Source organism: Silurus meridionalis, chromosome 15 (genome assembly GCF_014805685.1).
Source record: "Silurus meridionalis isolate SWU-2019-XX chromosome 15, ASM1480568v1, whole genome shotgun sequence".
Lineage (NCBI taxonomy): Eukaryota > Metazoa > Chordata > Actinopteri > Siluriformes > Siluridae > Silurus > Silurus meridionalis.
In genome coordinates this window covers 22,047,891-22,061,529 of record NC_060898.1, presented here as the reverse complement: position 1 = coordinate 22,061,529, position 13,639 = coordinate 22,047,891, and the positions used below count along the sequence as shown (strand labels likewise).

Below are 13,639 nucleotides of genomic sequence, written 5' to 3'. Positions count from 1 at the left end.
GTCTATCAAGACCCCATTAGGAGCTCATTAAGCTGGTCTAGTGAGATATTTGGCACCGTCTTAATGGGGAAGAAGTGTGAGCGCATGCTTCTATTGTGCGCCGAGCAGAAACCTGAGCTCGGATCAGTTCTAACCGCATGCTTACTGCTGTACAGCCCTGTGAAGAACTGATCACAGATCAGCGACAGCCATTAATGATAGACAGACGGTTTACAATTGCTCAGAAATCACTAAATTAATCAGCTACGGTATGAATTCATCCACCAAGCCCATGTGAATGTTTTAAATATCTACTTTATAGGGTATAAATTATATACATTTCACCTGGAGAGTGTACAAAGAGCGCTACAGGGAGGCTTTCCTGCTGACGGCAATTAATAAGTATATTATTATTATTTTACAACCTATTAAACTCGTCAGTGCATCTTTTTGTGCAGATTCCCAACTGACTTCGCTACTGTAATTTATATGTATATAAAATGTTATCCTCTTTCTCATCGTGATCTAAATTGAACTTGTCTTAATATTTATCTGCTTCTTGTTGCTTGTACTTTGTTGTATGTCTGTGAACTGGCTGCTTGACGTTACAATTTCCCTTTTTTGATTAATAAACTGCATACAGACACTCAGCTGATGCCCTGATTCTCAAAACGTCCCTCTTTCAATTGTGATGGTTTGCCTTCAGAGTTTTTCTTTCTACACGTATTTTTCTGTCATCTTTTTCCCAGCTATAATGGAAGTTATGCCAGGCAGGAAGTTGATGATTTCTGGATGGAAATGTAGATTTATTGGGAAAATTAAACAAGGTTTAGGCTACATCTATCTATCTATCTATCTATCTATCTATCTATCTATCTATCTATCTATCTATCTATCTATCTATCTATCTATCTATCTATCTATCTATCTATCTATCTATCTATCTGTCTGTCTGTCTGTCTGTCTGTATATATATATATATATTTAATTCCCTGAATACCTTTTCCTGTCTCACCTTTATTTTCGACTCACATAATGTCATTAGAAATTAAATTCTGACTTATAATTGTTCTTAAAACCGTTGGATCGTGTCGGATTTGTGTCATTACTACTAAATATGAACACTGCTCTTATCGAATGTGTTAAATGTTTGCTCTCTACTTTTTTTATGAATTTGTGTGTTTTGATTTATATCTTTTGCCCATTCTCTAAAAGCAAAATGCAGACTGATGTAAGCTGATCAGCACAGTGAAGGCTAAGTAACTGTTAATATATGGCTCCCTTTTTTTCTGTATTGCCCCCCCTGTGTCTGCCTTCTCACAGATGGTGTGTAAGTTTGCCCCTCTGTGTTTTTGTAATCACCTCTCGGTACCAGATTTCTCACCCTCACGCTGTGACTGGCTGTTTACACAACTGGACATTTGCAGCCTTGAAGACAAAATGCTCCCCGGATCAGTTTGGCAGATGGACCCAGAAACTCATCCATGTGCCCCACTTCTGTCAAGACCAGCCCTACTGACCACGCCCCCTCGCGCTCACACCACGCCTCTCGCCTCTACGCCACGCCCACTCTGCGGCTCAGCATTATATAAGCTGCGCGTCCGTGGACTTCAGCTTCATTCATTCCTCTGTGCGCTTTACCTTCTCCTTCTCCGAGTTTTATTCGTTCTCTCGAGTTTCTGGACTACCGACAGGATGGAATCTGCTTGTCTTGTCGTTTCCAAGATGAATTTCCCCGGAGCTCCGTCTTTAAGAGCGGCCCCGGCGGACCCACGCATGGAACAGTCTCCAATCAGCAGGTAAGCATTAGATATTAGAATCAAACACTTTTCCTTATTTTTACTACATCCTTAATTAAGTGCTGCTTAAATGACAAACGCTTTCATGTCTTGAACCCTTAATTAATGTAAGACATCATACAGTACATTGTGTTAATTGATCCTGACCACGTGACTCATGTCTTGTCCACAGAAGGCCTGTCCTGTGGAGACCGTGGCTCATGTCCGATCAGGACTCGCATACCGTGAGCAGGAGGACCAAGCTTATCTGTGTAAGTTTTCTCTCTTTCAGCTGTAGGCCTGCTTGTGTACTCTGAGCATCCAAAAAGCAAAGATCTGTTATCCAGATACAGTAGGTTCAGCATCTGAGGCTCAGAAAAAAAAAAATGCAGAGTAACTACGGTTACCTCCAGCAAAACCCCAGGGGTCTGTAGATTGGCATGTGGCGTGCATTAGGAACAGTATGGCAGAGCAGAAGGTGTGACCATCAAGCTGTTCCTCTGACACCGAGCCAACTCTGCGCAAAGGCAGAAGGACCAACTGGAGCGCTGAGACACACTGCCATATGGCACCGCTGTCTGAATTGGCGCCCAGCACCGAAGTGTAGGAAGAATAGCTTCCAGCATGTTCGCACACGTTTGCCAAGACTAGTAGACACGCCTGGGGAATGTTTGGGTTAGATTCCCACTCGCTTCTTTTTTTTTTTTTTTTGAGCCTGACACCTACCAAGTCAAAGCTACTCTACCCTAAATAGCCCAAGGTGCTATATAGCTTTGTAGCTGGTGCTCATATCACCCCATAAATACCAGGCAGGAAGCTTGTGGTGGATGTTTTCGTTAGTAAATGTATCCTTACACCTCTTTCTTCTCTCTTTACAGCCTTATTCCCGGCCGACGGTGCCAAGCAACACCATGGCAGATGGCAAAGCTCTGCCTTTCCAGCACCCTGTCAGGTCAGTACGCTTTTTTTATATTGTTTTGATTGAGAAACACGTTGTTGAATTGGCGTGTAAACTTTAATACATAAATCCTTTTGTCAGCCCGAGAGAACACCGTTTTAAATATTTATGTTTTTTTTTCCACTACAGACTGTTCTGGCCCAAATCCAAGTCATACGATTACCTCTACCGCGATGGCGAGGCTCTGCTGAAAAACTTCCCAGTCCAAGCAACCATCTGCTTTTATGACGAGTCCGATAGCGAGGAGGATGACGACGAGGAACAGGACGAATGGGACGACGAAGAAGATGATGAAGACAAAGAGTGCCTCAAACCTCAAGGCCGTTTTTGCCAATATAACTAATTTTTTTTTTTTTTCCTCGAAACTTTGCACCGTTACACCAGAGGAGCTTCGGATGGTCCATCAGGACCAGGAATCGCTAAGAAAACTTCCTAATAAATTACAAACTGCACAGATTGAAAAAAAAATCCGACTTCAGGATCGGACGGTTCTCCGGATTGTAATTTCCTCCTGGAAATGTGTAACAGCAAGCAAATGATCCCACATTGGGATGAATGTTTTGACTCAGGGTCCCTGCTTTTTAAATGCAAGATTTTTTTTATACTTATTTTATTTCCTTGTCCCTAATTTATGTCCTGTATATATCTACATTTTTATATATATATATTTATGTCCTATTTTTTTACTTGTGTATAAATTACACAATAAACCTATACATAAGAAGGAAAGTGTGTTTTGACTCTAATTGTTTGTCTAATCGTTTCGGGCGTCTGCTTTGCGTCTGCCTCAGTTTTTGTTTGTTTGAGAGGTTTGTCACAGGAGGTCCACGTTATTCTCAGCCAAGTGCTGCGATGACTTTTTTTCAATAATCTTTTTTTAAATTTTTTTTTAGGTATTATAAAACTTTAGCATGTTCTGTTTTTTTGCTTCATGGCACACAAAGCTCTTATTAAAGCAGGTTATTTCTGGAGTGTAGTGAAATAAACCAGGACACCAGCAACTCAATTATTCCCACTACATGACACATACACACACACACACACACACACACACACAGAATGTGTGTCATGGATATAATCTCCATCTCTGACCTAATAAATAGCACACTAAAGATGCCAGGATGCAGGGAAATGTAGTTTTTGGCAACAAGGTGTGGCCTAGACCTTGTATTCAAAGACCTTAAGACCTCCCCACACACACACACACACTCTTTGTATACAGGAAAATAACTTAAAACAAATGCAATATCCAAAGCACGCAGGTATTCGTCTCGACATTTCGAACATTTTATTCCTGGTAATAGACTACAAAAGCCGCTTTATTTATTCTACATCTCATTCCAAAGCCATGACACCGCGCGGTTATAATGATCACCGAGCGCTCCTATTGGTCGAGCCGCGGGAGCGCTGGATTCCTATTGGTCCTCGCGGACGTCAATCAAACGTCCTGTGTGACTCATGTGGGCGCTTCCTTCCTTTCCGGAGGAAACAGGGATGGAAGGGATGAGCGCTGATAACGGAGCGGAAGGTAGGGCTTTGTTTTTTCTCAACTCTTCGTCCATAAAGATGCAAAAACAAACAAACAAACACACACACATGGATGCACACGGAACTTCATCTCTGATCTGTTCGGGGGACAGGGAAGCCTTTTTAGGGAACAATGTGGGGAAGTTGTTGAGCTTCTTGATTGGATTTGTTGTCGGACACGAATAATAATTGATTACATCATTAATAATTAGGGATCGTTTTGTTTGAATGTGTATCGGATTTCAGATTGATTTATATTCACAGAAAATGCTAGTTATCATTGTATTTTTTGAGTTTTTTTTATTATTTGGTATCTGGAAGGAGGAAAACAAAAAGTACAACGTTTAAGAAACATCTCACCTTATAAATGTAATAGAATGTGAGTAAAATCACAGGAATTAAAGAAGCTCCACACCGGGGCCGAAACCATTTAAATGGCGGACGCTTGTGGCACGTCTACCCCGGCCCGTTTCCATGGAAACCTTGCCTCGCCCCGCCCCCTTTGCTCGTCTATAAAAGGGGACAGTCACGGCCATAAATCCAGACTTCACTCAGGGGGTGAAGGATTCAGCCATAACTCAGTGCTTCATGAGGAGCAAAAGTTCCCATGGACCTGGACGTAGAGCTGGCCGTGGTCCTGGATCTGGACCTCATCACGATCCAAACCCTAATTCCTGAAAATGTAAAATGTAAAACAGTTTTCAGTCAGATACACAATAAAAGCTGCGTTCACGTAAAAATGACGACGACCCGGATCGGGTCTGACTTCTTTTTTTGGACTTTTTGTTCTACACCGAGGTACGTTTGTACCTACATTACTAATCACCGTCCACCACACTACACCAATCCGTCAGCACCTGGATCTAATGGTGCTACCTCAGCATCGTGAGATGTTTCATGATGTTTCACTACTGAAAATGTGTAGGAGTCGTGCCACACTGAAATACTCTCAGGTGTGGGTGTGCAGAGGGTCGTATAAAGGTTCAAGAATTCAGAAGGAAACGGGCCATGAATGAAATCCTTAAAAGTAAAACTGAAATGAGAATTCATTCGAATTCAGACACTGGAAGATTTACGTTTATCCAAAGCGATTATTTATACAACTGAGCAGTAAGGGCCTGGATCAAGGGCCCATGTGAGATTTGTGCCACCTTCTGATCAGAAGTCTCTGAGATTCGACCAAACTTCCACTTCCCTACATTAAATAAACAAAATGGCGATGATGTAGGAAAATGATAGTGGATTTATTGTGTTTATATGCAGCAGACAAACCCATTTGTTCTTGGCTCATTTTCCCTCACATCTTCTGCGTTCAACTTTGAAGCCAGTAGTTCCATTATCAGATGACTTCCTTATACCGAGGAGTTCAGGATCAGATAATTAAATTGATTTCTTTCTTGCATTAGAGCTCGTCATGCTGGGAATGATCAGTTATCCCAAAGGTTTTGGGTTTAAAGCCCAGGTTTTCGCCTGTAATTGAAGGGTTTTCTGTTTTAGTGTAGCATGTTCAAATAGAAATACAGTGTACGCCCCATGTTTATTGCATGTCAGACTTGTTTTTGTTGTTGTTGTTTTTTAAAGAAATGTTTCAAATTTTCAAAAGGAATAAATATGACTGCCTCGTGTGCTTCTGTTAACGTATCTTTTTTCCTTCAGTACAGAATACTCTGCTTTAAGGTTGTTGGCGGTAGCATGGCAGCAGGTGAGCAGTTAACATCAGTTCAATTCATTCAAAACAAATCTGTCCTTCAAGATGAAGTTCTGCCTAAAGAGCCGTTTTTTCAATCCAGTTTCTATTTTCTGCATCTGCTTCGAATCAGCCCTGAATCATAATTGGTGTTTTAATAAAACAAAATTTTTTTCGGAAATATTTTGTGCATACAAATTCGTATTTGTTGAAATTATCCAATTAAACGCTCTATAGAACCGTATGCCCCGCCCCCAGAGGCGGGTCTTGCTCTACAGTAGGAGCTCGTCAGTAACAGTCTTTTCCGTTTTCCATCCATCACTCAATTGAAGAAAGAAGAATAAAAAACGGGTTGTAGTTTATTCCTTATAAAGAGGAAGGAAATGAAAAGCACATCCTGAAACACTCTTCTCGAACACTTCAATACAAGGTCATTGTGACCTTCGGGTTTTAGGAGGAAGTACATTAACACACAGGATTGAATCGTTTTTTAATGTGGACTTTAAAATCCTTTTTTCCTTAAAGAAAGTCCAAATGGCAGGTGACTTTCTTTTAAATTGTTTTGACCAAAAAGGGTTAAACTATGCAACCCAAATAAACACTATCACACACAGGAGTGCAGTAATATTAGCCAGACATCAGTGCTAGACAGATTAGAGAGGAGTGTGTGTGTGTTTGACAAGAGTGAATTAACGAAAAGGAAACTGCTCCATTGTAGTAAGCGATGTTCTTGTACGAATCTGTTCACTTTGGCGGCCATCTTGGCAACTCTCCCAGGCGGTGTTTTGTAATTCCTGCAAGATCAAGATGTTTTTTAAAGTTGCTTTAACTCATGTATATGTTTTGTCACCAATGGCATGCTGTGTAGACAAAAGTACTGAGACACCTGATTTTACGTGGTTCCTCTCCAAACCGTTATCATAAACTTGGAGGCACACAATTATACGGGACGTCTTTGGATGCGGTAGCATTACATTTTCCCTTCGCTTCAACTAAGAGACCCAAACCTGCTCCAGAATGACAACGCCCCTGTGCACAAAGCCAGCTCCATTAAGATTTGGGTTGGAGTGAAAGATCTCCTGCTATGGTGCCCCCAACACCTTTGGGATGAATGTGAATGCACCCCAGAGCTCCTCACCTTCTCACCTACATCAGTATCTGACTTTACTAACACCCTCGTGGTTAAATCAAAATTTTGCCGATCTCCATGTTACAAAATCTGGTGGAACATCTTCTGAGAAGAGTTGAGGTTATTATAACAGTGGAAATGCGAAATGGGATGCTCAAAAAGATGTCATGTTCAGGTGTCCTCACACTTTTGTCCATATAGTTTATGCATCAGTGAAGGAATTTGTACTAATCAGGAAAGTGTCAAAACCAAAGATTTCCAAAGATTTTGTTTAATTTCACAAAACAGGTTTTTCCTACTTTTGCTGTCATGCTCCATGTTTCTACCATCGTTCCTTCTCTTTTCATTCCACTCTTTCATTCACTCGTATTCTGTCGTCCGCAGCATTCTTAAATGGAAAGGATGCAAACTCTCTCCTCAAACGTTTTCCACGGGCTAATGGATTCCTGGAGGAGTTACGTGGGGGCAACCTTGAGAGAGAATGTGTGGAGGAAAGCTGCAGCTTCGAGGAGGCCAACGAGGTGTTTGAGAACAAGGAAAAAACAGTACGCTAATCTCAATATGAGACTCTGAGTTCCAATTAGGAAAGTTGTAAATATACCAAATATTATCGCTATAAGTGTGGGTTTTTTTGGGTTTTTTTTTCCAATTCTTTTAAAAAATATAAAAAAATATATTAAAAAGTAATATTTGAATCCTCCAGAATTGCAAAATTGGGACCATTTTGTTTTAAAGTGTGTACATGTGTGTGTGTAGTATTACCAGCTGTGAAGTCAGGAACTGCTTGCTGGCAGAGCCGGTCAGGAAATTGTCGGATTTTTGGACAATAATTCTTCAGTTAAGGTGTTGAACAGTAAAAAAATGACATTTTCAATATAACCCATTTACCATCCCCTAGTTTACGTCTGTCTTTTTAGTTGGCATTTTCACACTTGAAATCATTTGCTGCACTGACCAGCACTGACCTGCAGGGTTTTTTTTTTCATTCCGGATGTTTTATTATCGATATATGCATGTTTTTCAGCTTCTGTAGTGCTGACGAGTGATCAAGCGATTGTATAAGACCTCTGAGTTGGAAATGAGTCAGAGCTGAACTGCTTTAAAGAAGTTTGGTGTTGTGTAACATGCCCACCAGGCCATGATTGCTCTCGCTGCCTAGAAATATTGCATTCTGTTATATATATTTCCTTCTATGACTGTTTTTTTTTTTCCTTTCTACAATCCAACATGAATATGCGATTAGCGATTGCAGTACTTTGGAGAAGGATATTTAGAGCCGGGTTTTGTTCGGTGGTTTCTGTCGAGTTTTGTGTAATAATTTAGTCAAAACACACTTAACACACCTCTTCCTAACCGCAGATGGAGTTCTGGAAGACGCGCAGTTTGTACACCGTGAACAACAACGCAGAAACGCGTTCGGGGCGCGCCGACACCGTGTACATGGTGGTCCCGTTGCTGGGCGTCGCCCTCCTCATCATCATCGCGCTTTTCCTGATCTGGCGCTGCCAGCTGCAGAAGGCCACGCGCCGGCGCCCCGCGTACACGCAGAACCGCTACCTGGCCAATCGCAACACCCGCAGCCTTCCCCGAATCCTCGTGCACCGCGACACTCCTTCGCACTCGGACAACTCGCACGCGAACGAGCGGACCAGCGTGGTGCCCAGCGGCAGGGAAAGGGAACGAGGGGGTGCGACCACAGGGACCCTGGACTGCTCGTTGCAACCCCCGAACGTCCGCGGACTCTACGTGCAGGACGCGTCGATGTCCGTGGCGTCACGTCTGTCCGGCGCTACGCCTCCTCCGTCTTACGAAGAAGTGACAGGCCACTTGGAGAGCAGCAGCGACGAGACCACCACCCCGTACAGCGATCCGCCTCCCAAGTACGAAGAGATTGTGAAAGAAAAGTGAGTGAAGAAACTCCGAGCTCTATCGGACCCGAGGGTGTTTTCGGATCCCGCTCTAAGTTCCCCAGCGTGGAAACGGTTGTCGTTTTTTTTTTCTCCTGGACTCGCTTTCGTTGGTGGGACGTCCATGTCCGTTTTTTCGCACTCTTCCGACAAACCACGACCAGCTGCTCAGCACCTCACGCACATTACCTGCGTCCTTCATCGTATTCAATGCTTTTAACGAATCGCGCTCTCGTCGGTGAGGAAAACAGTCAAGTTTTTTTTTTGTTTATTTTGTACAAAATGATGAGGACTGCAAAAAAAGCCTAAAAGAGCATTTGTACAAAAGGGACAACCTAATTTAACTTTTTGCTTTTTTTTTTTGGACAGAATGGAGAGTCTAGTGTTGAATCAAATGTAATCAAATGTTTGTGTGCCATATTCCACATGTACTTTGCTAATCTAGGAGTTAACCAGAAAGTGCTGCCAAACGCCAACGTCCTTCTAAACCTGCTCTGCAAACATAATGTATCATAACGCAGTAAAATAATATGCAAATTATAATAAGACATATGGCTGCGTTTAAAAGATTGGCCACTGTTTGTAAAATGCTGTTGGCTAGAAGTGCACACGCATCTAATTCTATCTTACCAAAATCAGCACACGCCTTAAACACGTGGGATTACGAGTCAATCAGTCGGCCAGTTGTGTGGTTAACTTACTGCCAGTGATTTCACCAATATGAAAAGGGATTACTCTCAATACTCAACACACACACATTCTCAAGAGTCTGTGCCGAGAATGTAGCAGCGGCTCGTCTATAGAGACAGGTACAGGTATATATATATATATATTTTATTACCTTTACACTTGATTTGAAAAAGAAATGTTGCACTGATTTACTTCTTCCTAGATGTTCCTTTAACGACATACAGTTATTATTGCCCCTAGTGGTGAAGAATGGAACTGCATAAATCGCTAAAAGGACAGGAACGATGCTGCCCCATGTTCAATATAGTAATATCTTTACTAAAAAAGGAGCATTGGACAGAATGCCGAGGTTGCCTGGGGCATATTTCTTTTTTTAACACCAGAAGGAGGTTAAATATATTGCGGCCACCATAATCCCATTTCCTAGCAAATCATTAAAAATAAATGTATAGAGAAAAAGGAAACGTGTAAATGCAGACGTACGTTGTCTACGACGTAGAGAAGATTTGCAGAGAAAAAGGGATGTGCATAAGAAATGCGTGCGCACCACAGTTTACCAAAAAACAATGTGAAAAAACCTTTGCACTCGCGCCTGGAAATTGTACCAAATCGCCAGTTAATGAAACACTACGATTAGAAACGCACCTTAATCAAACACGGTTATGTCTGGAGCGACTGAATGCAATCTGCCAGACTGTACGCTGTTGAAATTCACTTGCCTAATAACGAGTTCCTCTAAAAATGCACTAGATTGTGATTTATGTAATGATTCGAGTATAATTGAGGCCACTATGTCATTCCCCCGTTACCAAAATCGATAGTCACGAGCCGCTGCTGCAACAAATATCAAAAACAAACAAACCAACCAACCACCATATAATCTACAGACAGCACAATTACTGGACAACAAAACATTCCAGATTCCTGATTCTTCCCCTCTTTGCTCCCTCTGCTCTCTGACTGTTTACAGCTTTTGTTACTCTTTTTTATAACGGCATAAACAAACTGTGTGAAATTTGTAAAAAAAAAAAAAAAAAACTAACAAAAATCCCCCTCACAAAAAACAATTTTACGTTGCTTTTGACTTCACCAAGTGCTCTACTGTAGTATTTTGTACAACGCTGCTCGTCTTCATGTCGTCTCATTCCTCACCAAACTATTCTCGAGTCTTAACGAGTTTTATCTGCCCTACTGAAACGCTACATTTCGTTTTTCAGCTCAGGTTTAAGCCAAACAACTGCCACCTTTGCAGGAAATATGGGAAAGTATTGGGACACCCGACTTTATTCAGCTATACAGGACGTCTTCGGATGCTGTAGGAGGAAACGTTCCCATCATTTGTACTGGGAGACCCGAAATTGTTCCGCTACGACACTGTCCCTGTGCAGAAAGCCAACTCCATGAAGATCTGCTTTCCATGGGTTGGAGTGGAAGATCTCCTGCTATAGAGCTCCAACCCTATTCAACACCTTTGGGATGAATTGGAAATGCTGGAACGCTTAATGCACTGCAGGCCTCCTCACCTCACCTCACCTCACATCACCATCTGACTTAACCAACACTCTTGTGGCTGAATGAGCACATTGCAAAAAAGAAAACAAAAAGCACAGAACATTCCTATGGTTTGGTGTCCACAAACTGTTGTCCATACATACATAAAATACTTTTTTCACTGCCAGTACCAAACAGTCCCAAGTTTTGCAACTCTAATATTAGATATCGCAGCATCTAATGTTGATCACTGTTTGTTCAGCTGGAAAGCTTGATGCTGAGCTGTCGTTCAAGTGCGTTAGCAGGACTTTCAATCCAAAGAGTTTTGGTGTTACCTCTCTACGGGCTTTTGGCTGATGCGTTTATCCAAAGCAATTCTTTCTGGAGTGTAGAATTGAGGTCAGTGTATGATGTGTTTCTTTCCCATATTTCATTTTATTTATTTATTTTTATTTAGGTTTTTTTTGCAAGGCACTGAATTAAAAATTAATTCACCTTTTTCAGCATTTTTTTCCCTCCCTAACCGGATTATATGTTAATTCCTGTCCACCAAGCAGTTAATTTTCCATCATACCATACAGCTACCGAAGGAGGAGGGTGAGCACTAACACATAGAGTCTAGACTAACACTTCCTCAGAAAGAGTCACATTTTACTTAAATGCTGCTCGTGCTCCTTCATAGAGGAGTAACACACTGTGAGGAAAGTGCTATCTGCCCTCTTCTACATACATTAGCTCATAGACGGCTGACCGGAGAGAGAGAAAGCGAGGGTGAACCTGTGTTTTTAACGGATAAAATATCAATTCAAATATTTGGTTACGACGTGTACCATGTGTCCTTTTTCTGGCCATGTCTACACTAATAAGTTTTTTGTTTGAAAACGCATATTTTACTCTCTACGTTTTGGCCTCCTGTCCACACCGAGACGGCGTTGCCATTCAACTAAAACCCTGCTTTTTGAGAGCACTCTCTTAAGTGGATACATTTGAAAATCATTCATTGTCGCGACGTTTCGAAGAAGCTGGAAAGTAAATAAACGGCAGGTGGAAATGAGCATTTTCAGACGTTTCATTGCGAACGAGCAACGTTTGGGAAACGATTGAAAACGGAAAGTGTGGATGCGGAGCGTTTGTAGAAGAAAGTGGCGTTTTCCGATTTTTTCCGGATTTACGCAGCCTCCGTTTACGCCTTTACGTTTTCTATCGCCGCGTTGACCTCCTTCTCTCTCACCTTGTCGCTTTACTCGGAAATGTTCGGTACGAGCGACCCAGTGATTGCTGCTACACCTTCTGAGGATTGTTCATTGTTTAAATTTCGATAGTCCAAAAACCTCAATTTGAACAATTCTGCTAAAGAAGAACGCAGCATACACTATCATTTGAGTATCCTGGAATTTAAACCTGTCAGCAAATCTAGTCCAATAAATCCAGAACACAAAGGCACAAGACTTATACTGTCAGGAAATATAGAACTCAGTCTGTGAAGATCGGGGTGGAATGTAGATGACCATGCCAGGAGCACAGCAAAGGTGGTGACCAGCTTTAGAAAAATTTTTCTGAATGTGTTTAAGCTGCCAGTCATGTGACATGAGCTTTTCTGACTGAATGAGATTTGACATCAAACCCTAGTGACTGTATTTAGTATAGTGATGGATGAGATACCTGATCTGAGCTTCTAACCTGTGTATACGTAGACAGTTTATGAAGAACATGAAGGTTAAAGTGTTTGGTGATGATGATGAGGTGTGTATGTGTGTGTCTTTATTCCCACTTACCGACCTACAACGTGCCACCGGAGCCACGTGTTTTCACGTGGCATGTCGTGTGTGTGTGTGTGTGAATGTACGTGCACCTTTGAACTTCTGCTCAGCGTTACTGCATGATGCTTCTTTTTTTATTCCATTCACGCCTAATGTCTTATTTTTAAGAACTTCAAATCATGTCCAAGGCTCTGATGAGATATTGTATGTTTCTGTTGAACTATGTATTTTTTTATCACTATAAACAGAAATTATAACACCTGCTTATGTTCAAACGGTACATCTGTGTATGTGTATAAAACGTTTGAAACTTATCTCCTGGGAATTTTCCGAATTCATTCACCATGTTGTGCAGACGTGAGTTTGAAAAAAAAAATACAAAAATCAACTTGCACACACAGCAAATTTTATAAAAATACCCGTCAATCATGTAGATACTGGTCAAGAGCTTTAGTTAACTGCTGAGCATGTTCACACACAGAGTTTACGCAGAATGGCGCAAAAAACAAAAAACATCTAACAAAGCAGCAGTTCCGCAGGTTGACCAGCGTGAGTCTGAGTTAACATTTTGCTCATTTACTTGAATAATCAAGTTTTTTTTAGATGAAAAGCATCCATAGCTTGAGAACCTGGTGTGGATGTGCACCAGATAGGGTTGGTGTTTTTCTGAAATTTCAGCTGCCTACATTTCAAGCTCTTGACATGTAACTGCGCTGCCTTTCTGCAACGTGAT

General features: G+C 41.5%; 2 protein-coding genes across 3 annotated transcripts; both read left to right on the top strand.

Annotated features, from left to right (window-relative positions):
- The first annotated feature begins 1,591 nt into the window (after positions 1 to 1,591).
- On the top strand, positions 1,592 to 3,444 carry ripply1 (ripply transcriptional repressor 1). The gene is made up of 4 exons (XM_046868134.1): positions 1,592 to 1,778; positions 1,951 to 2,029; positions 2,636 to 2,709; positions 2,845 to 3,444. The coding sequence occupies exons 1-4, from the start codon at positions 1,675 to 1,677 to the stop codon at positions 3,056 to 3,058; spliced, it is 471 nt and encodes a 156-aa protein (XP_046724090.1). The 5' UTR covers positions 1,592 to 1,674; the 3' UTR covers positions 3,059 to 3,444.
- Positions 3,445 to 4,159: 715 nt separating this feature from the next.
- LOC124398150 (transmembrane gamma-carboxyglutamic acid protein 3) lies at positions 4,160 to 13,220 on the top strand. 2 transcript variants are annotated; one of them, XM_046868203.1, is made up of 4 exons: positions 4,160 to 4,243; positions 5,899 to 5,944; positions 7,443 to 7,603; positions 8,418 to 13,220. In XM_046868203.1, exons 2-4 carry the CDS (start codon positions 5,935 to 5,937, stop codon positions 8,964 to 8,966), a joined length of 720 nt encoding a protein of 239 aa, XP_046724159.1. In that variant the 5' UTR covers positions 4,160 to 4,243; positions 5,899 to 5,934; the 3' UTR covers positions 8,967 to 13,220. The 2 variants fall into 2 exon arrangements, with proteins under 2 accessions (XP_046724159.1, XP_046724160.1); XM_046868204.1 differs by having other exon boundaries at positions 4,182 to 4,243; positions 5,904 to 5,944.
- The last annotated feature ends 419 nt before the right edge of the window (positions 13,221 to 13,639 follow it).